At 47.2% G+C, this 22,026-nt stretch overlaps 4 protein-coding genes across 8 annotated transcripts; 2 read left to right on the plus strand and 2 right to left on the minus strand.

Annotated features, from left to right (window-relative positions):
- Positions 1-499: 499 nt before the first annotated feature.
- Positions 500-3,794, minus strand: LOC147041527 (coagulation factor XIII A chain-like). Its single transcript, XM_085939780.1, has 15 exons — positions 3,497-3,794; positions 3,186-3,434; positions 2,988-3,106; positions 2,819-2,926; positions 2,570-2,744; positions 2,351-2,489; positions 2,158-2,261; positions 1,960-2,048; positions 1,735-1,888; positions 1,558-1,670; positions 1,310-1,475; positions 1,076-1,230; positions 866-1,002; positions 684-789; positions 500-568 (listed from the first exon to the last, which is right to left on the minus strand). Exons 1-15 carry the CDS (start codon positions 3,792-3,794, stop codon positions 500-502), a joined length of 2,181 nt encoding a protein of 726 aa, XP_085795906.1.
- Positions 3,795-5,327: 1,533 nt separating this feature from the next.
- Positions 5,328-19,391, plus strand: nrn1a (neuritin 1a). 4 transcript variants are annotated; one of them, XR_015069132.1, is made up of 10 exons: positions 5,328-5,556; positions 7,556-7,703; positions 8,430-9,349; positions 11,891-12,014; positions 13,670-13,841; positions 14,414-14,904; positions 15,619-15,672; positions 17,660-17,841; positions 17,910-18,311; positions 18,738-19,391. XR_015069132.1 is itself a non-coding variant. In XM_085938703.1 (3 exons), the coding sequence occupies exons 1-3, from the start codon at positions 5,448-5,450 to the stop codon at positions 8,665-8,667; spliced, it is 495 nt and encodes a 164-aa protein (XP_085794829.1). In that variant the 5' UTR covers positions 5,328-5,447; the 3' UTR covers positions 8,668-10,377. The 4 variants fall into 4 exon arrangements, 1 of the variants encoding a protein (XP_085794829.1); XR_015069133.1 differs by lacking the exon at positions 14,414-14,904; XR_015069134.1 differs by lacking the exon at positions 11,891-12,014.
- Positions 12,300-19,954, minus strand: fars2 (phenylalanyl-tRNA synthetase 2, mitochondrial). Of its 2 annotated transcripts, none has more exons than XM_085938697.1 (10): positions 19,550-19,954; positions 18,706-19,019; positions 18,481-18,567; positions 18,356-18,415; positions 18,131-18,299; positions 17,852-18,017; positions 17,657-17,788; positions 14,450-14,610; positions 13,696-13,856; positions 12,300-12,822 (listed from the first exon to the last, which is right to left on the minus strand). In XM_085938697.1, exons 2-10 carry the CDS (start codon positions 18,990-18,992, stop codon positions 12,684-12,686), a joined length of 1,362 nt encoding a protein of 453 aa, XP_085794823.1. In that variant the 5' UTR covers positions 18,993-19,019; positions 19,550-19,954; the 3' UTR covers positions 12,300-12,683. The 2 variants fall into 2 exon arrangements, with proteins under 2 accessions (XP_085794823.1, XP_085794824.1); XM_085938698.1 differs by lacking the exon at positions 19,550-19,954 and adding an exon at positions 19,166-19,338.
- lyrm4b (LYR motif containing 4) lies at positions 19,560-21,514 on the plus strand. The gene is made up of 3 exons (XM_085938706.1): positions 19,560-19,917; positions 20,787-20,907; positions 21,326-21,514. The coding sequence occupies exons 1-3, from the start codon at positions 19,832-19,834 to the stop codon at positions 21,374-21,376; spliced, it is 258 nt and encodes an 85-aa protein (XP_085794832.1). The 5' UTR covers positions 19,560-19,831; the 3' UTR covers positions 21,377-21,514.
- Positions 21,515-22,026: the final 512 nt, after the last annotated feature.

Genomic DNA, 22,026 nt, shown 5'->3' on the forward strand with positions numbered 1-22,026 from the left:
GTGTGGTTTATGTAAGAGTGTCAAATGGACGTCCACGCAATCTAAAGAGTTTTGTTCAAAAAAAGTGAGATGCTAATTTTGACTGAACAAAAGCAGTACTCTCAAAAGAACAAGTTCATGATGATGCTTTTGACTTTGCTTTATTGTTAGATGAGCAAGAAATGCATTAGAGCAAAAATGAGTTCAAGAGAGAAACAATCACTTGGTTTATGGAGGCATTTTTTGTCCAGGTTTTCTCAAGGCGATAAGGACCGAATTCAAAAAGGCTAGTTTTGTCAACACATACAAAAAAGAAATCAACTTCTCAGGATACAATCTTTGGAATTTTTAGTGAAAATGTTTGGTTGTACTCAACTGCAGTCAGATTTTTTTCAGACTAATTTTTTAATGTTGCGACTTTGATTAAAAAACAGATTTACTGTCACCATTTTTCCAATGTCATTCCGATTATTGGCGATTGCAAAAAGCGTGCGGGAGAAGCCTGTCGGTTGTGCCCATCTCAAAGTGAGGAGGGCGCATGTTCATTGTCAAGCTTCTCTTCAACTGTGAAATTGATCTTTCCCCAAATCTGCAAATAGAGAAAATAGGTTATGAAACAACAACGTTTTTTTTTGTATCAAGTAGAAGAAAAAAAACAAAAGCATCTAAAAGAAGAATGTCATTGACTTTGGGCTTTTCTTTACCTCGCACAGATTGGCGCAGGACATGACGGCCACCAGGGTGCGCATTCCGCTTACTTGCGGGATGAACGACTCCTTCCAATTGAAGGAACCTTGAGGTTGGATGATGCTGAAACACACACAAACACACACACATAAAGATACACGAAGAGCGAGGTGGGCAGCACGGGAGCAGATGCGCGTACTTGTAGAAGCGTTTCCTGTTGGCCATGACTCGGGGGCCCTCCATGCCCAAGGTGACGTTGTAGAGAGGGAAGTTGAAGGTGTTGACGAAAGAGACGTTGACAAACATGTCCTGTCCAACCGCTTGGACTCCGCTCACCTACGGGGGGGGCGACGCCACACCGCCATCAACTGGCAGTCCTGTCTCACCTGGCCGTGACGTCGAGCGTTACCTCCAGCTGGAGGTTGGGGGCCTGCAGGTAGACCACCCTCAAGACATTCAGGTACATGGTGTCCTCGCGACCCATCAGTGTGAAGGCCAAGAAGCGCTGGAAGCCCAGGTTCTTCAGGTAATCCTGAGCCTTGATCTTCAACACCACGCGCTCGGCTGGACAGAAACGAGTCGGCTTTAGCGTATCGAAACGAGCCTTCATCCGTGAGGCACAGTCCACGTTAGTCAGACTCACTCTTGTTAGGAGGTACGGTGACCTTGACGACTTCATCTTTGAAACGATGGGCCAGCACGCCTGTGTAGAAGATGACGCTGCACGACACCAAGGCTTTGGCCGTTTGGGCCATGTCGCTGTTGTTCTGGATCTCCACCACTAGGTCCAGGTCCTTGCCCAGCTCCGCCTAACGGAGGAAGACATGTTAAAGGGGAGCTCACCACAAGACACACATGACTTTGACTTTGATTTGTGCAAGGCACGAAGACCTTTTCGACGGAGAGCGTGCATGTGAGTAGAGAATCGGTGTCTGGTGGAACGTCGTCTCGCTCCAAACCGAAGCCTTGGGCAGTCACCATGGCCTTCTTCTCATCAGGACTCCCTACACATGCACGTGCTTGAGCGAAGCCCGTGAGGCCGACTGGGGCGGAATCAGGGGTTGTCACCTTCGGGGTACTTGTACGTGTACGTGATGTCGTCGGGGGCGTCCACCAAGATGTGCTTGGTGTAGAGTCCTTTTCCCACCAGCCTCTTGTCCACATGTGTGGAAATGACGCTGCCGTATTTGTCGTGGGTCAAGTAGACGACGTCGCTGTTCACCTGCAAGGCAACGCGCTGATGTCAACCACCCAAAGACACCAAAAGAGCTGCGGCCGGACTTGACAGCTGACCTCGGCAAAAATGAAGGGTCCGTCGTAGGAGTGACCCACAATACCCTCCTTGATAGCGGTCACAGAGGCGGGGCCACAGCGGTAGAGACCTGATGTCACAAGGGAGACTCAGGTCTTCAGCTTCCACTTTAAAACGAGTGCCACGTCGTTGTCGCAAAAAATCCAGCGAGTCACTTGACGTCACCGCCGCCAACCTACCGTCGCTGGTCTCTTGGGGGGTGGCGTCCACCACCTGCCAGCCGTTCAGTCGGGGTGGCAAGTCAGGCCGCTTCATGTAGACCTCGTTCCAGCAATGATAGTTCCTGCACAAACATTGTCCGGTTTTTCAGTCAGTTTGGGATTAAAATGGTTGCCCCTCGCTGTCGCCACTTGGCAACATCCCACGCGGTACCAGATGGAGTCCTGCGTGTTGCGCTCGTCCGCCGATCCGTCAGCCTTGAAGATGAGCTCGATTTTCAGGTTGCCATTGTTGTCGTGAGCCGAGTTGAAGTTGGAAACCACTCTGGCCGGGATGCCCATGCAGCGCAGGACTGCAAAAGGAGCCATTATTGTCATTGCCACAGTGGGCGTTACCGTGGCGACGGATGGAGAGAGCATCAGTTGTTTTTACACGTGTTGAAGACTCCGGCGAAAACCCAGCACTGGCCGTAGCGGACGGGACTCCCCGTGTTGGCGTACTGCAACAGAATATTCACGCTGCCCGTCCACAGGGTGGGCGCCGTGCCTCCAGAAAAGTTCTCGCTCCAGTTGCCCATCAGGACGCCGTTTTCATCCTGGGAGTTAATCTGCCATAGGGAAGATCAAACACACGCCTCAATAGGTTAAGCCAAATAAGGTGAGAAGCCATGTCAGAACTCACCAAGGCAGAACCCATCCGGACCATTCTGATGGCATCGCCACGGTTACGGATGGGCATGCGGCAGGCGTCCAGGATGTAAATGCACGCATCCAAGACGCCCTGTTCAAACTGCAAAGACGTGCCAAATGTTAGTTAGCTTATTAGCATATTAGCCAGTTTACTAACGCACCTGTCCGTAGACCCAGTCGCGACTGAGCAAAGTGTCCTCGGATCCCATGTAGATGGCGCCGGTGTCGTTGAGAACGTACTCCAGCCGTCCTTGCTCATCCGGATAATACACGGAATCATCTGCGGGCGGACAAAGACGAGGTCAAGTGTCCAAGAAGGAGGAAGGTGGGTTAGCATCTGGCAAAGCGCGCTAACCCACCGCTATTCCAGCAGTTGAAGAGGATGTAACAGTCGGTGGCTGGGTCCCTCTTGGTGCGCTGCAAGCCTCTTTTGGACACGATGGTGACATACATTCGGAACTTCCCCACGATGGTGTCGGCTTGTGGGGTGATTCCCAACATCAGCCGCGAGCCTTGGGAGTCCACGATGCGACCCGCCCAGCGACCCCGACGCCGCGTGCCGAACGTCACCCTCTCCAGGGTGCGCCGAGGGATGGAGGGCTTGGAACCTGAAGACGGAGGAACTCACAATAACCTTCAACAAATTGAAGCGGTCGTCATGGAAACCCACCGATCAGGAACTCCAGCTGGAACTGGTCCCTGGGTGTGACCGGTCGAGAAAAGGTGACGTGTAGGAGGAACTCCTGTCCCCGGCGGACCACCAGGTGCTGGGTGTCATAAGCTTGGGTTCGATGCTTGGGCATGTTGATCTCCCTGCACATGTTGACGTCCTCCACGCTCAGCGGCCCTCCACGCCCTCGCGGGTCCAGCTCGTCGTCAAATTCCACTTGCTCCTCTTGAAAAGCTTCGAATGTGGGGAAATCATCTCCATTGCTCTCCAGGTTGTTGGTGGACGGCTGCGGGGACATTTAGGTTTTTCATTCTGCGTGCTAAGTTGGAATTGCTTAGCTTACTCACCGCCTCGTTGTAGCGCCCCCTCGTATTCATACTGGCCGAAGATGCAAAGAGGATGGAAGACAAGCTGAGCAAAAACAGACACCAGCTCAAAAGTCCGGTTGTGACAACAGCATCTTGAAGCTCCTTTAAAAAGCCAAGTGACTTCCTTCTTTCCAAATAGTCCCACTTCCTGTGACCTTGAGCTTCCCGCGCGGAGGTCACTGTGACATGTTCGAGTCAGCAACTTCCTGTTTTGTTGGACGGTCCAAGAAGTATGTTGACCTGGGGTGGCGCGGTGCACAAGTGGGTAGCGCGTCTGCCTTGCTGTTCTGCCAGTCCGGGTTCTTTGGAATGTGGACTCTGCAAATGTAGCACGTTGGCAAAAAACTACTGAAATTAGCAGTAATTGTAAAAAAAAATATTAATTTGAATTAATTCATTCATTAATTAATTAATGAATTAATTACAAAATATTTTCACTATGACGAAGATGTCAAATAGAGGAAAAGCTTGCCTTAAACTAGAAGTGAAAAAATTGATGAGCAAGACTTAATTTGGACTGAAGAAAGTTGATGGAGGAAGTAGAAGGTCACCACGAACAGACCAAAAGAAAAAGCAGAAAAGCCTTTTGGATGCTCAGTCAGCACAACAACACTTGATGAAGATGACTGTCATGAAGATGTCAACGCAGGTCACCACAAACATGGACCATCCTTCCAGAAAATTCTTCCAGAACCGCAAGAACTTATGGAGTTCGTAGTGAAAAAAAAATATTGATTTGAACAATTCTTTATCCGAGGGCAGGCCTGACAAACAACAATAAAACATGCCAGAAGCCAAAGTATGAGATTTTATTGATCAGGATGCTTCACTTCTGCGTCTTTCTTTAACGCCGCCAGAGGGCGCTAGACACCCCCTTCAAGGTGAACAGAGGCACAGGCCCTGGAAGTCTTGCCATGGATCGGATACATATTTGTGTGTGTGCGATGTTTGAAAGTCATTTTTAATGTCATATGTCGATGTACAATTTAAAAATATTTTAGCTGCTGAGACAATAAAATGTGGTCAGTGGCATAACCCTAAAAATAATAATGACGCGTTACACTTCCTCATTTGAAAGATTTGATGGAATTTTCATTCTTCAGCAAACACAGGCGGAAAAAAGTAGGAAAAGAAAAATGTACAATTTGAAGGTGTGGAAAGAGGCAAAATATCTACGATGAAAAAGAGATTGATGTTAAAAAAAGTCCAGTTCATTTCCCCGAATACATTTTTTTATATTGTATTTGGTATTATTTTTTTGTTGTGTAACAATAATCATCATAAAGAGAGGAATAATCGTGACGCATTGAAGAAAAAGCTCTTCAGAAGGGCCTTCGTTTGAACGTGCATGTTGCGCATGATGGAAAATGCGGGGAATTGAAATGACGCCCCAAAAATCACGTCATGTTCAAATGAAGGCCATGTTGCAAAGAAAGAAAAAAAAGTGAATGGAATGGAGTCTCTCCAATGACGAGGATGATGATGATGATGAGGAGGAGTTCCCCCCTTTCTCTCTCTCGCTCTCTCTCTCTTTTCCCGCCACGGAGGAGGAGGAGCGTGTGCGTGCGTGTGACTTTGCGGGAATGCGCGCCTCCTCTGCGGCGTCAGTTCGTTCGTGGATGCGTGCGTGCTTGCGTGCGCGTCCACCGAGGATGGCGGGAAGCCTGCTGCTCGTGCTGGCGCTTCACTTTGGTGAGTTGCGAAACGACATTTTTGTCAGCATCATCGTCTTTATGATTAATGTTCAACGACGGTTGTTACGTTTGCGATTAGTTTTAATATAGTCACCTTGTAGTCACACGTGAAAGTGCACGAGTCCATTTCATTGTTTTTTCCTGACCAAAAATATTTTTTGTCTTCATTATAATTCATGTCATGATTTGATTTCATTTGTCGCACGTGAGCACTACAGTGTGTGAGTGAATGTGTGTTAACGTGAGTGTGTGCTCGCTGACAAGGGGGATCCCCACCCCCTTCCTATCTTCCTCCTTCTCCTCTTCCTCTTTTTCTTCCTCTTCCTCCTTTATTTGTAGCAAAGTGGCCTTTTACGCGGGTGTGTTTGCGTGTTCGATTTTGCGCTCAGCGCCGAGGCCGTGCCCAGTTGTCCTAAAATGAAGAATAGTCGTGAAAAATTGAATGCTCACGTTTTGTTGTTCTACCTGAAAAAAAAAAGGAATGATGAAAAAATAGACAGAACAATGATGATGTCATTTGTAGCCGTGCACGCGCCTTTCTGCAGAGCGCGGGTGCACGGGCCGAGCAGGCTCCGTCTAATATTTGGACTGCAGCATTCATTATTATTCCCCCCCCACACACACACACATCTTATGAATGTTCTTGCTTTGATTATTGCATAAGTGCGAAGTGTGTGGTCTGCGCGTGCATGTGAAAGATAGAGCAAAGCTCGTGAGCGCGCGCACTCCCCCGTCTTTCTATAGCTATTCTTGTCTCATTATTATGAACGTTATTCTTTTTATCTTGTATAAATACAACAAATTATTATTATTATTTTATTATTATTATTATTATTATTACTGGATTTGTGATTGGAAAAACACGTCCTTTTTCTTCGCGCGTGAGTGTGTACGCGCGTGTGTGTGTGTGCGTGTGGTGGGTGTGTCGAACGCATTCAGCACGCTGCTTTTCTGCACTGCAGGAAAGTGCGAGTGTGTGCGTGCGTGTGCGCGTGACAGGTATAGGAAGGAATGAAAATTTGCAAGACCTCCACGCAAAAGAAAAAGAGAAAGATAAGCAACGGGTAATGATCAGTTCAAAGTGGATCAAATCTGTGTGGGCATTTTTAACATTTGTCGTGTTAAAAAAAAAGATTTTTAATGGAACGGAAAAAAACCCGATTTTTTTTTGTTAAATGGAAAAAAAAGTCATGAACATGAAATATTAGTGTATGTGAAGATATGTATTTGAATGTAGAAATGATAAGTGTAATGTGACGTCACCCATTTCTCATTCATGTATTCATTGTTGGAGAGGGATAAAACCCTATATAACATCTTTTTCCGATTTGCGTTCGGAATTGCTAATTTCCCAATTGCAGGACTCATAAAGAAGCTTTTTCATTTTTGCCACTTGCTTCATCTTAACAATTCATATCATTGTCTTCATCAATCGAATATTTCAGTCGAGATGAATGGATGAAGTCAGCCAGCATCTAAATACCATGACGTCATGAAATCGGTCCAAAATGACATAAGAATCAAAAAGGCGCCAATGAAAAGGGTCTCAACTCCCAAGGCGTCCTCGCTCATCATGTTTGCCAAATTCAACTTGCGTGAAATGTGCTGAGCTGTGGCAAGTGTGTGTACGCGTGGGTGACCTCGTCCAGGGAGCGCTTGCCCTCGCCGCGAACGTCGCACGCTGCACAACATCATGCAGAATCCATTTAAAAAAAAAAAAAGATCATCCGTGTATTTGGCAGTTAGTCTCATTAGTCGTAGCAGGAAAAAAAAAAAAGATCTACGTGTGAACGTTGGATGAACAGGACTCCGAAAGAAGTCGATGGTCAGACGATGACGTCATTAGTTGAGGCGTGACTAATGTTTCGAAGTGTTTTTGGAGCGTCTACCAGCGTTTATGTGAATGCGTCGCCTTTGCATTTTGCTGCGCTGATGATTCGGATTGTGGGGCCCCGCGCGGTTTAACAGTGGTTCGCTGTTTTGTGCTTTGGGCTCAGTGTGGCTGCTGCAGTCGGTGCTGGTAAGCTCCGCCCACTGTGACGCTGTCTTCAAAGGTTTTTCCGACTGTTTGCTGCAGTTGGGAGACAACATGGCCAACTACCCCGCCGACCTCGATGACCAGCAGAACCTGCACAAGATCTGCACGTATGACGCACGCACGCACCCACGCCATCTTTGATGACGGCAAAAAAAAAACGCCTCTTCTTTTTAGTCATCACATTATTTGGCCCGATAAAATCAATGAAGCATAGCAAAAATTGGTTGAAAATCACCTCATCGTTCCAAATGCCGTCTGTTACATCCGTCAGAAAAAAAAAATGGACTGTTTTGCTTGACCTTTGTAAACGGGATGCTTGACGACGTGGTTAATTGGCCTTGGAGATAAACCCCGCCCCCGCGGCTTCAAAAACCAAATGTTTGTCCAAGACATGCGTGAGGGCGTAGTTTTGTGTCCTCCGCCACACTTAAACACACTTTCATGAGGGCAACACGCCCACTCCAGATGGTGCACGCACACACACACGCATTGATTTCATTGAGCGACAGCTTTATCACAGCAGGGAGGGGGCGTGGCAGGTGGGACCGGTCAACACGCCTCCTCACCACACACATGCTAATTGGTAGCGTGAACACGGGTCAAAAGGCACATTATAGATGTGTCCTTGCACGCCTCATTGATCACATGGTCAGTGGGCGGAAGTACAGCCCTCATTAGAAGAAAAATAATGGGCCAGACAAGAAATTCTCCATTTTTGGGGGGTTCTTCATTTTTTTTCTCCTCCGTTTATGGAAATACGACTTTTGTTGTTAGATTCCAACTTGGATCTCACAAGGAAATGTGTAACGTTTGTTGTTGTTGTTTCCCGCCAGCTACTGGGACGACTTCCACTCTTGCGCCAGCACGGCGCTGTCCGACTGCCAGGAAGGCGCTAACGACCTTTGGGAGAAACTCAAGAAGGAATCTCGCAGTCTGGATTTTCGCGGGAGTTTGTTTGAACTTTGCAGTGGAGGAAATGGCGCCGCCCCAAGGTGGGGCATGGCCAGTGGACTGGGAGGAGCGTTCCTGGCGGCGCTGCCCGGCCTGCTCACCTGGCTGCTGGCCCTTTAAGAAAGACCCCCCCCCACCCCATCTCCAATAAACAAAAGAAAACAACAGCAACAACCCACCGGGAACGCACAGGCCTGTGTTGTCCCTCAACTCTGCCTTCCAAGCACTTCGTCCCGTCACACGCCCGCCATGACGCTTTGATTGCCACTCTGACCAAACTTTTGAGGACATGTGGATGACACGCCAAAGGAATTTTGGCGCTCGCGTGGACGTCGGGCGGACGCAACTTGAACACGCGCAGCACACCAAATTGGTCCCCAGCAATATGGCTTGCAAGGCTTAGCGGCTAGGCTTGCTAACTTGCAAGCTAGCTTTTTTTTTTTCCAACCTCTTTGGCTGTGTTGGGAATCCTTTCCTAGACTCCATACTATACTGGCCCACATCGTGTCAAAATGCACATTTCAGGTTTCAGGGAGTAGCACATCTTTCGACTGTGGAGTCGGGAATGATAAATGATCCATATGGCATCATCAAAAGTAGAAAGAGGACATTTGTTGAGTCCCAGCACAGCCAAAGAGTGTTTAAGGCACAGACAGGAAGTGAGTGTCTTTGACTTGCATGATGTCACTTCCGCACCCCTTTTTAGGACATGAGCACAAATGTTGGCTTAGCGCTACACGGCATCTAGCGTAGCGCTGTGAATCGAAGGCTTTGCGCTAACGCGAGCTGATGCTAACCAGAGGTGAGTTGCTTCAATGAAACTCTTAATTGAGAAATGTTTTCCAAATGCAGCCAAGTCAGGCTTAAACACTTTGCTGATGATTTAAGCGGCTCACGGTGATAAGATGGAGCTAAGTATTGACGTTAGGATGAAAACGTGTAACTTTTGGTCGGCCTTTGTTGTACATCAGCTGATAACATTTGGCATTGTAGTGTAAAAGCTACGTGTTAAAGTTTAGCGATTTAATGTCTTAGTCTTTTGACATTTTTGTTTTTAACATTTTAGCTATTTGATGTTTGAATTGTTAACCTTTTAGGTTTGTATTGTTTGCATTTTAATTTTGACATTTTAGCGTTATAACATTTTGCCATCGAACATTTTAGTCTTTTAACATTTTACGTTGTAACATTTGAGCATTTGAATGTTGAATGTTTTAGCGTTTTAATGTTTTAGTCTTTTAAGGTTCTAACATTTTAGCATTTAAGTGTTTCAATGATTTCCATTGTCACATTTTAGCGCTTTAACATTTCAGTGTTGAGCGCCAAGGGCGCGTGCTTTCAGGTTAGCTAACATTTAGCAAAGACTTAAGGTGAACTGAAGTTGATTTTTGTGCTGGTTTCCTGAAATGTTTTACAAGTTGTTTGTTTTTTGTACGTGAGTAGAGAGTTTAGCGTTAACGTTGTTGTGTTTGTGATTACGGCAAAAAATAGAAAAACAAAGCAAAAGAGCAATACCACCACGACATCACGGCCAGTGTAGCTCCTACCGACCAATCAATATTCATTCATTAAAAATTCAAGACTGTTGTATTCCAATAAATAACAAGTAATAATTAATTGAATAATAATAACTTCATGTTTATGTCTCTTTCTGTTTGTTTGCTCGAAACTTCTACAAATCATTCCAAAAATCATCAAAAGAATTTTCAAGAATTTATGATGTAAAATATTCCTAAGAAAAAGATTTATCATATAGAAACTTTATTCCACTTTTAATGAACATAGAAATATCAGAAAATGGATTTAGTGCAAAATAAAACAATACTGTTTGAAAGGATGTTTGTGACATCACTTTTTTTTTGCTGTACATTTCTTATTAACGAACTGACGCGAATGCTCATTCCATATGGCTGAAGATGAAGAGGAGGATGAAGATGAGGCCTCAGCTGGTCCAACATCAAAAGTCCCTCGGTCCTTATTTGTCTGACGGGTCGCGAGCGTGCTGTGAGCTTGAAAATCCAGACAAACCTGTGCTGCCCCCAACTGTGCTGCCCTATTTTATTATTAATATTTTTTAACAACCGCATTCATGAAATGGCCTCATCCAAAAAATAGGGAAAACGGAAACGCCAACGAAATTATGTTTTTAAACCAAAATGGAACGATTGTACAACAGGATTTAGAGAGCCTACACATATGTTAGGGGGATATATGTATTTTTTTTTAATCTTGATTTTTGTGTTGATTGGTTCATTTAATTTCAATGCTTTCCATATTTCATGACGCTCACGTTGCGTGCACGTTCCTGAATAATCATAAAAGAAATGTTACATTTGCATTGGCGACACATTAGATGTCTTACTTATTAATGTGGTCACGTAACTATATGCGCAATAATGCTCTATCGAAATCGGATTTGATCGCCTCACCCCACGCAAAAAAAGCAAACAATTGTTTTTGTTCGTAATGATTTTGAGGACTGCAAGGGAGCGTCTCGGTGGGCGCCGACTAATTCCTGGAAGCGAGACTGCTGAATAATTAAAGACGCAATTAAGGCCTGCAGGAAGAAAGCCGCTCATTCAATATTCATGAAGGAAATCCCGCGAGATTTCTTCTGGCCTCAACCCACTCACGACCACACCCTGCAGGCGTCTGCTTCACTCATAATCGCATTCATACTACAAGAATAATCACACTTTTCTTTTTGACAATCAACAAATTAACGTGCAGAGAACCTGCATGAGATTAATCGATTGATTTAAATAGCAATTACAAAATGTTTTATTCTAAAAAAAAAAAAAAAAGTCAGCAAACGTCAATGGAAAAAAAAATGAAGGAAAGCAGAAGGGAAAAAATAATAGACACTAAAGCAGACCCCTTGCTGCAGTGTCATCTTCCTGCTATGTGCGCCTTGGCCTCTTAGGGGCAGTGTGGTGCAAGTATGCAGATAACGCAACTTGAACGAATAAAAGAGCAGAAGAAATAAAAACGCCATGTTTTGAGTTTTTTTTTAGGGGGGAACAGAGTAAAAAGAAAATTTGCGGGTTAATTATCTGTGTTTCTCCCTGAATGTTAATTGGTTGGACCGCCATTTAAAAATCATCCTTAGTTCTGTTAGCCTCGCATTAGCCATAGGCTAATGGAAACCAAAATCCCTGAAAAACATGGCATTTATTTGGTTTAGTCTTGTGTTTCGTTTGACAGTAACCCTCAAGAGTTTTGGTCCAATTTTACATCCTACAATAACCAGTCAAGAAGAGAGCCTTTGTTTTGGGATGTTTGAGGCACGCTGGTGATGTAAAAATATTTCCTGTTTATTTATTTATCGTAAAGCCTTTTCCAGCAGGGTAGCTCTGGAGGAAAAAGTGGGTCATTACTAAAAATAAGAACCACCCCCACCTCGGGAGGTCCATCAGAAGGCCCCTCGCCATCCTATCATGGCACCGACTGACCGGCTCATAAACGCAGTGAGTTCGGCTTGATGTCATTAAGCTTCTTGTGAATGTTCTTGTTTTGAAACATGCGACACACGTGAATAAGCTAAGTCACGACAGCGACGAGCCCCGCCCTCTTATGCGACAATCTTCTCAGGCCGTGCCAACAGCAGCCTGGAATTTGGAGGGCACGTTACCATGGCAACACACACATGACAAATACCTGCTAACCACTATCGGCATCTAAACAGCTCAGGCCTCCTAGGATTGGCCAAGTAATGGGAAATGGAAAAGAAATTAGGATGGCATAGACCATTTTTACCACATTTTATTTGAAAACATTTGAAAATGTTGACACGATCAGCAATGAACAAAAAGACGCTTCATTAGGAACATCTGAACTCCCAACAAATGTCTCTTTACACCTTTTCAAATGGAAACAAACATTAGCGTTAGCATCTAGTTGCCAACATAACGTCAATATCCTCCTCCACATGGTGGAGTTGACATTTTCCACCCAACTTTATTTGTATTTGAATAAAGTCAATATTAAGCCTAAAATTAGCATATAATGGCAGCTCTTCCCTTAAAAAACACCATTCCATGAACATGTTGACTGTGCTGTATATTCCTGATTTTCATGTTAATGACTATTTATCCATATTAATTAACAAAAGTGGATCCGTTTTACCACGGGCGTGTTCAGTAGCGTCCCTCGACGCCCAGCTGCGTCTCGGCCATGCGTTCTATCTGGCGGTGAAGCGTGTTCACTTCCTGTTGGCTTAGGGTGCGCTCCATGTGGCGGTAAACCACGCGGAAGCATAAGCTCCGCCTCCCGCTCCTGAAACACACCACAGGATGGTCGGCTCGTCCGCTTTCTTCATTCCCTGTCCTGTCGGTCGCTCACCCCGCCAGCGCCACTCGATTAATTATTCAACATGTGCACACACACACACATACAGTGAAGAAGTCAATGTGTGTGTTGAATAATTGACATCGCCATTATCCACACGTGCACCCCCGCCATAGAGATCAATAGACACACACATCTCCGTGCGAGTGTGTCTTGCAGTGTATCCAAAAGAAAACAAATCGGGAGGATTTTTTTTCTGCTGTGATTGGCGTGCGTGTATCACGACTAATGGAGCTGCCGTTCTTTGAGCGCTAATTGCTCTTTAAGCGCTGCTTGACCTTTAACGAGCCTTTCAAGCACCTGTGGAGACAGCGCGTTCACTTTTGCGTCTTCCTGTCACAACAGGAAGTCAATCCTTCCCGCATGTGTGTGTGTGTGTGCGTAAGAGCTGTAAGAGCCGACGCGACGGCATCCATCTGGTGAAACGTGACCCCCATCGATCGCCCTCCCCTCCAAGATGGCGGCCCGAGGGTGCATTAGGGTGTCACGTGTCGCTAATGGCTACTTAGCGCGTGCTAATTTGCACTTGCGATGGAGTGCGTTGGCGTGAAACTTGACGTTTCCTTCCTCTCGCTCCCTCGATTGATCCTGATCACTTGAGTATCGTTTGTTGCATTCATGACCAGTGCAAATTTAAAATATTTTTATATCACATATTTCACTTCATGGGAGGAACGTAACTCTTGCGATGGAAGCTCAATTGTAGTTAATTCATTTGCATACCATTTTAAATATATTTTTAACATCTTTTTATATTTTTTTGATGAACACGTAGGCCTACTATGCTGTGTGTGGGCTCACTTGGGGTGCGTGAAGTCATCGAGCAGCGCCACTTCCTCCACAAGGTCTCCGGCGACGGTGCGGACCAACTCGTAGAAGTCGTTGGCGTGGAATGCCGGCTCGCCCGCCGCGGGAAGCCAGAAGGAGATGTCATTGCGTAACGGAGGGTACTTGCTCAGCGCCTCAAAACACACACACACACACACACACACACACACACACACACACACACACACACACACACACACACACACACACATAATCATCAACTTTTCACGCCGAGTATCACCTCTAATATACCATCTCTCGATTAATCGATGGAATAATCGATAGGATGATGATGGAATCTCCCGTTACAGCATACCCAATCCAACCCTTAATGTTGAGTGTCAAGCAGGGAGGCATCGGGTTCCATTTTTTTTTTTAATAGTCTTTGGTATGACTCGGGTGGGGATCGAACCCACGACTTCCCAGTCTCAGGGCGGACATTCGTACCACAAGGCCACTGAGCTGATAGGATCTTCGACTTCAAAAATGTTCGTTTGTGGCAGCTTTAATCTAGAACGAGACCTGGCCCATATTCTCGTTTCATTCAGTGATGCTTTCTTGTACCACTAGAGGGAGCCCATGAAGCACTTGCGCTACTTCTAGCGCACTTTTGCGACTCGCTGGTCCAAATTACTGCCAAAGCACAACTTGAGCGGTACCCCAGTGACATTTTTTTTTTTTTTTTTTGAAGAATCCAAAGGAACAACAGCTACAGAGTAGGCAGTACCTGGTAGCGGACCTCCTGATGGATGTCGTCCACACGGAATTGCTTGAGGAAGCGCTCGTCCTGGCTCCAGAACATTCGGATGTCGGGAATCTTGTACAGGACCATGGCCAGACGCTCCAGGCCCAATCCAAAGGCCCAACCCACCTTGTCGGCCGCGCCGGCTGACAACAAACAACAACGTCTGTCAACAAAAAAAGGGACGTGATTGTAAACCCCGCTTGCCGCCTGTGCAGGTGGCGGCTAAACGTCGTCCTCCGCGGACGACAAAGTGGATAAAGACGTGCGAGAGCAGCGGCGGCAGAAGGAAATCCTCTCCGCTTGCGCTCGCCATCTGTCCGCCGCAAACGCCGGCGGGAGCTGGGCTGGCTGACGCTTCCAGCACAAACAGCAGGGCCCGCTTATCCTTGTGCCTGGATTTGAACCTGGAACCTCAGGACTGCGAGGCAGATGTGCAGGTGACTAATGCCTACGCTGCAAAAGTTTGGCCTTCACACCAAGCATCGTGACATCACCATTTCTCTTCTTGGTGGTCTCTCACCGTGAGTTTAACATCACTTTTGATAAAGCTCTGGGCTCTTGATTATCATCTCATTGTTTTCACTAGCTCCGCCCGCCGGCTGCGTCCCATTGGGCCACATCAAACGCTCATTAAGGCGCACTGATGTCTTCATCGTTAAGACATGCTGATGTCTTTACCTCACCCACTCCCAAGTCTAATTTTTTCCACAAGCAACCTGCCACAAATAGCGCCCCCTGGATGCCAGTCTACCTCAGATTCACTATTTGTTATGGACCACAGCAGCCTGCTGAGATGGATGGCTGCACAAACAAATGTTTGCTCTGCCCTTCGACACTCCCTGGATGCACGCAAATGCACACACACACACACGCACACACACACACACACACACACACACACACACACACACCGAGCCGGCAGTACATCCGCACACACACTGAGATATCTTCTCCCAAAATTTGGGACTCTCAGCATGACGCTGTAACGACCAGCACTCAAATACAGTAACCAAGTAGGACTAAGTGTTCATCGCTTTTCTTTTGACCTGATATGCTGCTTATTTTCTTTTTCAAACTAATGACAGTGAGTCTGTGTTATTCATGGCCTCCCCCCCCCCCCACACACACACAACAATTCCTCGCTTGAGCAGCTGGAAAAGGGCCAAAAAGATCAACGAGGCAACGCTCGGCAACTTCCACAACAGGTGCGTTCCATTTGCTCACCTGTATGTCCGGCCACCGTCTTCTGATGAATTTCTATTTTCCTTTTCCACATCGCAACTTCACGGCTGCGTTTTTCGCAGTTTGTGCACGTTACATTGATATTGTAGCCACGTTTTCTATATAACCCCCCCACCCCCCCCACACTCTTGCCTGACCCCCTCCCCAAGTCATGTCTGGGGTGCAGACGATGCTGACACACGCGCTCATTCCATGCGTGTGTCGAAAAGGTAAAATCTGATTAAAATCATGTCGGGAACAATTAACAGCCTCTCCAAGCTGTCACCTCAGGCCCTCTGGGAATGGTCGTGTGTGTGTTTGGGGGGGGCGGAGGGGTACCAGCTGGCCACCAGTCATTCTCTCCATAGCGTGTTCGGGAGGCAGACAGAGTGAGGGATGAAGGAGGAGGAGGAATGTCGGCATGAACGAGAGCTGTCCATCACGCAGGGGTTAGGGTTCAGGACAAGATGACTCATTACAAGCGTGGGGTGGTGCAGGAGAGGAGGGGGGGGGGGGGGGGGGAGCAACAGACAATTTAGATTTCTTCCCATCCCTCCATCCTTTTTCCTCTCATCCCCCCATCCATCCACCTCTCCATCCTGTGCGCACAAAACGAGCTGACTCATCACAGGAAGAATTTCAGCGTGAAAAATGAACAGAGGGTTAATGACAGCAGGATGAGCTGGGGTGGAATGGTGGGTGTGGGGGGGGGGTGTACGTTGGTGGGACATGATTTATTCAGGAGGGGGGGGGGGGGGATTAAGACCCGAAGCCAGCACCTGAACCACACGCACATTCCCAGAGGGCCCGTGGCGACGGCTTGGAGAGTCTGTTAATTGCTAGCAACACCACTTTAATCAGATTTCACTGACCACACACACACACACACACACGCGTGCACACGCACACATTAGACCAGCGTCATGCGCACCCCAGCATTATGGGGGTCCCCTAGGAAGTGGGTGTAAATCAGATTTTGGCCAGGAGGCGTGGCCATTAGTAAGTCCCATCTGTTGGGAGGGGACACACACACACACACACACACGTGTTAGGTTCCTGCACACACATTGATATTCTATGTTCAAAAACACGCATACTAAATACACACACACACACACACACACACAGAATGTAATGAATAAATAAGTGGAGAAAAAGCACTCCGTCTTCTCACAGCTCCTGAGTGAATTAATGAAGATGTTTAATTTCTCCTCCGCCATCCATCACTCCCCCTTCCTCGTCTTGCTAACTTCCTCTTCAATCCCCCCCCCCCCCTTTTGCTCTCCTTTGTCCTTTATCCCCTCCCCTTTTACACACGCTGGGCCTCAGGCGCTACATATGGCGGTCACACTATTAAATAAGACTCACGCCAACCGGTGTCCCCTGTTGAAACCCCCTCACCCCACTCCCTTCGCTCTCTCTCTCTCTCTACTGCAGTCACTCGGGTGCTCTCTCACTTTTTTCCCCCTCGCTATTGTCTCCTACACTGCAGAAATATTGGATGGAGAGCGTAAGGGCGGGGGGTGTTGAATGTGGTACGTTACCACGGCAACCAGTCACCCTGCCGCAGTGGAGATGTAAGGGGAGGCGTGCGCGATTCCTAACACGCTTGTCTCGTGCAGTGCGCGTGCGCCACTAAACGTGCGGGCGTCTTTGAACTATTTTTGGCCCGCTCGCCTCTCTGGACGAATTTGCCAGCCGGCGTACACGTGTCACGGCGGAAGTCAAAGGCAGAGCGCCGCGGCGGTGGGTGTGTAGGAAGGAAGTTTGGCCAGCAGCTCATAAATAACATGAATGATGTCATCGTGATGACTTTTTGAGGGTGGCATGACTGATTGGCAATCAGACAATGATTGAAAAACTTCACAAAAGCACTTTCAGGTCTTCTCCAAATGTTCAAATCCGCAATCTCCGTGCTAACGGGGCATCCCGTCACGTTCAAAGTTCATTGTGTGTGTGTGTTCTGACCAGAGTTGAGCAGTTGCTGCTCCATGACTCCGCAGCCCAGTACTTCCATCCAGTCGCCATGGAAACGCACCTCCATCTCAAAAGAGGGATGAGTGAAGGGGAAGTAGCAGTCCACCCAGCGCACCTCCAAATCTGATGAGGAAGATGAAATCAGTCAAGCGAGGAGGGAGCTCTCGGCCGGCGAGGTGAGGCTACCTTCTCCGAACAGAGCCCTGACCAGTCGGCTGAGTGTTTGTTTGAGGTTGAACTCCAGGAGCTTGACGGCCTCCAGACTATGGATTTCCTGTTTGTGAGGTGTTCTGCGTCCCCCCGCCGCCTCAAACATGTTCAGCTGGTCGCCGTCGGCAACGTCGCAGAAGAGCTGCGCATAAAAGTTCCGGGGCACCATTGAAGTAGACGCTACTTCAATCCATTTGCAATTGGAAACAAAATCAAATGGTCTGGCTTTATTTTTATCGATTTGTTTATTTTTACCTGGTGATTGGAGAAGAGACGCACGCCTTCCATCTGGTGGAAGACGGGATAGTGGCTGGCATCGATCTCGTCCCGTCTGTACACGTCTCCGGCCAAGAGGAAAGCGTCCAGGCCGCTGCTCACTAACTCCCTCTGGTGGGCTGAGGTGTGCGCGCGCAGCATCATGCTCCTGATAAAAGAGGTAAGCAGCGAGGCTACATAGTGGGCGGGGTGGCGCAAGCTCACCTGTTCAGGTAGTAGTTGTCGCCGCGCTTCCTGCTGGGGTGTTCGGGCGGAATCAGCAAGCTGTCAATTCATTAATCAAGTCAGTTGGGAGAGCGTCTGGGCGTGCGGCTGTCAATCAAAATGACCTGTCAAAGTTCTGCTCCACAGTGACCACGGGGCTCAGGTTGTCATGGGCCGAGAACAGCGGGTTGCCTGAGCGACCCGTGTAAGCGCTGACGAGGAAAAAAAAAAAAAAACACAAGCACAATTTAACTTTTTTTTAACACCTGTCGTTATGGAATATCGTCATCGCCTAATAACGGTAACAACGCATCATCGTGGAGGTCAGGCTTTAAGTGTGGAGGTGGCACCTGTAGAAGTGAGCTTTGATCCTTTCCTTAAGGAGCCACAACGGATGGTCCCGTTGGTTGTGGAGGTTGCGGCCAACTTTCGCCAGGATCTTCTGCGTCACGTTAGTGAAATCGTCACACGGGTAGGTGTGGCCCAACACCTCCAGACTCTCCTGGTCCCTGGCGGGCTTTAGGGCGGGGCCATCTGTGCAGGCGCATCGGCATGACGCGACCAGAGGCGGAAGCAGGGGGCGCAGCAGCTGGCGAAAGATCATGACCCCAAGTCCCCCGGAGCTGCTGAAGGACATCGGCTCTTATCCAGCGACCCCCGCAGGCTGTGTGCAGAGAAGCAAAGCGCAGTCAGCAGAACATTCAGAAAATCGCTGAGACATAAAGGTCGACGCTGTCATTTGCTCAAAATGACTGTGACAAAGACCAATATGGAGGGACAAAGTTTCCAGGGGGAAAAAAAAGGACCAACCAATCGAAGGCGACATCCAGCAAATGCTCTGTTTGCCAAAATCTGCACCTGAAGGACATTTTGCCTCCAGTACCACCTCGCCATTTTAAGTTGTTTATTAAAATGCATATTTTGCAAATGTGTCCAGACTGTGTGCACGTTGGAGGTTTTATTTGAACAATACTTTTATGCCCTCTTATTTAATATGACTTGATTTGCGACTCTGGCTTAAATCGATCAATAACAAAGGGCGATCGAGGGTGAAATAAAGCGATATGATGATTGACATATTTTGGCGTTTGGCGTCTTGCAATAACACGTATTACTCTCACGTCATTTCGTGTTGGTTAAACACAAAGTTTGTCTTTCAACGTTTATTGTAAGACGTTTGCAAGAGTAGCTTACCTTCAAAAGTCGTACGGCATGAACGCTCTTTTGGTAGCAACTAACGTGCCTGTATATTTAAGTAGTCATTCAAATAACACGTTGCTGAATTGATGCATATAGAGCGTCTAACAACGAGCCAAATAAAAGCCTAGTATGAATTGAATTGGACAAAAAAAAAAAAAAAGATAAAGAAAACAGCGGCACGGATGTGTAAGTGGGACAGGCGCTCTTTGGGCACACTTATTAGTGGGGTCCTAATGCCTGTTGACTGAAACTTGTAGCCGTAAGCCTAGCAACGTGATGGCGGCGCCCTCAAGAGCGCAGGTGATCTCTTTGTACAGGATGCTCCTAAGAGAAAGTTTTAAATTCGCTTCGTACAATTACAGGTAAGACATGTGCGTGCGTCCTACTAACTCCGTCGAAGTTTCTGCTGCGTCATTTTGTTTCAAGGACCTGTCTGTCTGCCAGCGGCGTCCTATGTGCTAATGTAGCTTCTCGGTGTTTGCATCAGACGCCACTGTGATTGGCTGGCAGACAGCAGAGACAAGAGAAGATGCTCTTTTTTTCCCCCCCCCCTCAGTCGACATACATGTAGCGTCAAAACAATATACGGATTGAGAAAGTGAAAGCGACTTCTTGGCTATTAATTGATGCCAATGCACTTGTATACTTGTGAGTCTGCGTCATGCTCAACTCCCAATGGAGTGCGGTCCGACACTTTTGGGCACTAAATAATTCATAGTTCAATCAAAATAGTTGTCAGTTCATTTAATGATCAATAAGTTGTGGATTGTGCTGTGAGAACCACAAGTGACAAACTTTCATTCCAGCTTCTCCGCCATCTGCAACAGTCTCTTTCGTCCTCCTTGCCCGCTTCCCTTCATTGCCTTCCTTGTTCTCATTCTCCCTCCATCCCGTCCTAATAATAAAAGCCGTTGTCTCCTCATCTCTCCATCATGTCCTTGTGCTCGTGTTTAACGACGTCTCGTAAAACGGATCCGTCATTGCTTTACTGGCGCTCTCTCGAATGCTCAATGAGCTGCGCCTGCGACAAGAGGAAGAAGTGGAGTTTGTCAAGGTCACTGAACATCTGCCAGCTTTGCCGCACTTTCACTTGTGGGTTCATTACGAGAGTGATCACAGAGTAAATTCATCGACGAACAATTGGTCTTTAGGGAAATTCAAATGTAAAGAATCACAATAAAAATAGTAATAATACAAATAGAATCCTCCACATAATGAGTTTTTGTTCCAGGACGTACGCAGTGCGGCGTGTACGCGACGCTTTCAGAGTCAACAAAAATGTGAACGAGCCAAAGTTGGTGGAGAGGCTGATGCTGGAGGGCCGCCAGTCATTGGCCATGATCCAGAGACAGGTAACGCATGCACACATTGGGCGGGTAACTGTGTGCGTGTTTACACGCTCGTATATCTGCCATCAACAAACCAGAATCAAACTCTGCCCTCGCTAATGAACTTTGAGCTTTTGAGAAGCTAAAACCCTGCGTGAAGGGTTGCGACCCCACCCCCCACCCCGCTCAGTTCCCGTTTGTTTTGGTGGTCAGGAGTAAATACTTCGATCTTGTTTGCGCAAAAGCGCAAACATCAATCAAGAACGCGTACACACACATAATGACAGCCAACAGCGAGTGTTGCATAATAGCAAGTAAGGCTGAAGTAAATCAACATTTCACAGTCCGTCAGTTGCCTGCCATGGTCATGATGAAGGAGACTGGTCACGTGATCGTTCGAACGAAGTCGTCGTGACGCCATTGCATGTGTGTGTCTGCGCAGGTGGCTGTGGGCGCTATGTTCCAGGCCCAGAAGACTGTGGTGGAGTCGTAGCAGTAGCGAGAGGAGGAAGTCACATCACATCACCCAATCAGTTTCCAGCTTGTGAGGTGGGCGGGGCATCATGGGAGGTTATGCACATTGGATGTTTCATCAAGAAACTCAAATAAATGCGATATGTTATAAAAAAAAAAAAAAATGGAATGGAAGATTTTTCAGCAACTGCTCGTTTTGTTAGCATCACGCGTAGATGCCGTCGGGAGGGATTGGGGTCAGATGTCAGTGATGTTAGCAGGGCGAAGGTGAAGCGGGTGACTGACCGCGCAGCTAGCTGACAGGCTAATAATAGAGCACTGTGTTGTTTTAGGACTCGGGACAACGATCTGCATCCTCACACGCACATACACCTGACCTGATTGTGGGGGTCGTCCTTTAAACGTGTTAACCACCAACACCGCTGTGTCACATGAAGCCTCGCCAAACGGTTGCACATAACTCTCCCTACTGGCCAAAACCTTAATTGTCCTTTTAACGACCTGCTGTGAATGGTGAGTCCTTGGTGACGTCACTCAATAGTGATTTATTTTGATGGGTTATCAGGCAAATTGGACTTTGGAATTAAGACACCTTCAGTGTAGTAAGTACCTGGTTGCGCCATAGCATGCGCAGGAGCAACAAGCTCTCCCGGCGCAATGTGCAGAAGA

This window comes from Syngnathus leptorhynchus, chromosome 19 (assembly GCF_054491065.1).
Source record: "Syngnathus leptorhynchus isolate UIUO chromosome 19, UIUO_Slep, whole genome shotgun sequence".
Classification (NCBI taxonomy): domain Eukaryota; kingdom Metazoa; phylum Chordata; class Actinopteri; order Syngnathiformes; family Syngnathidae; genus Syngnathus; species Syngnathus leptorhynchus.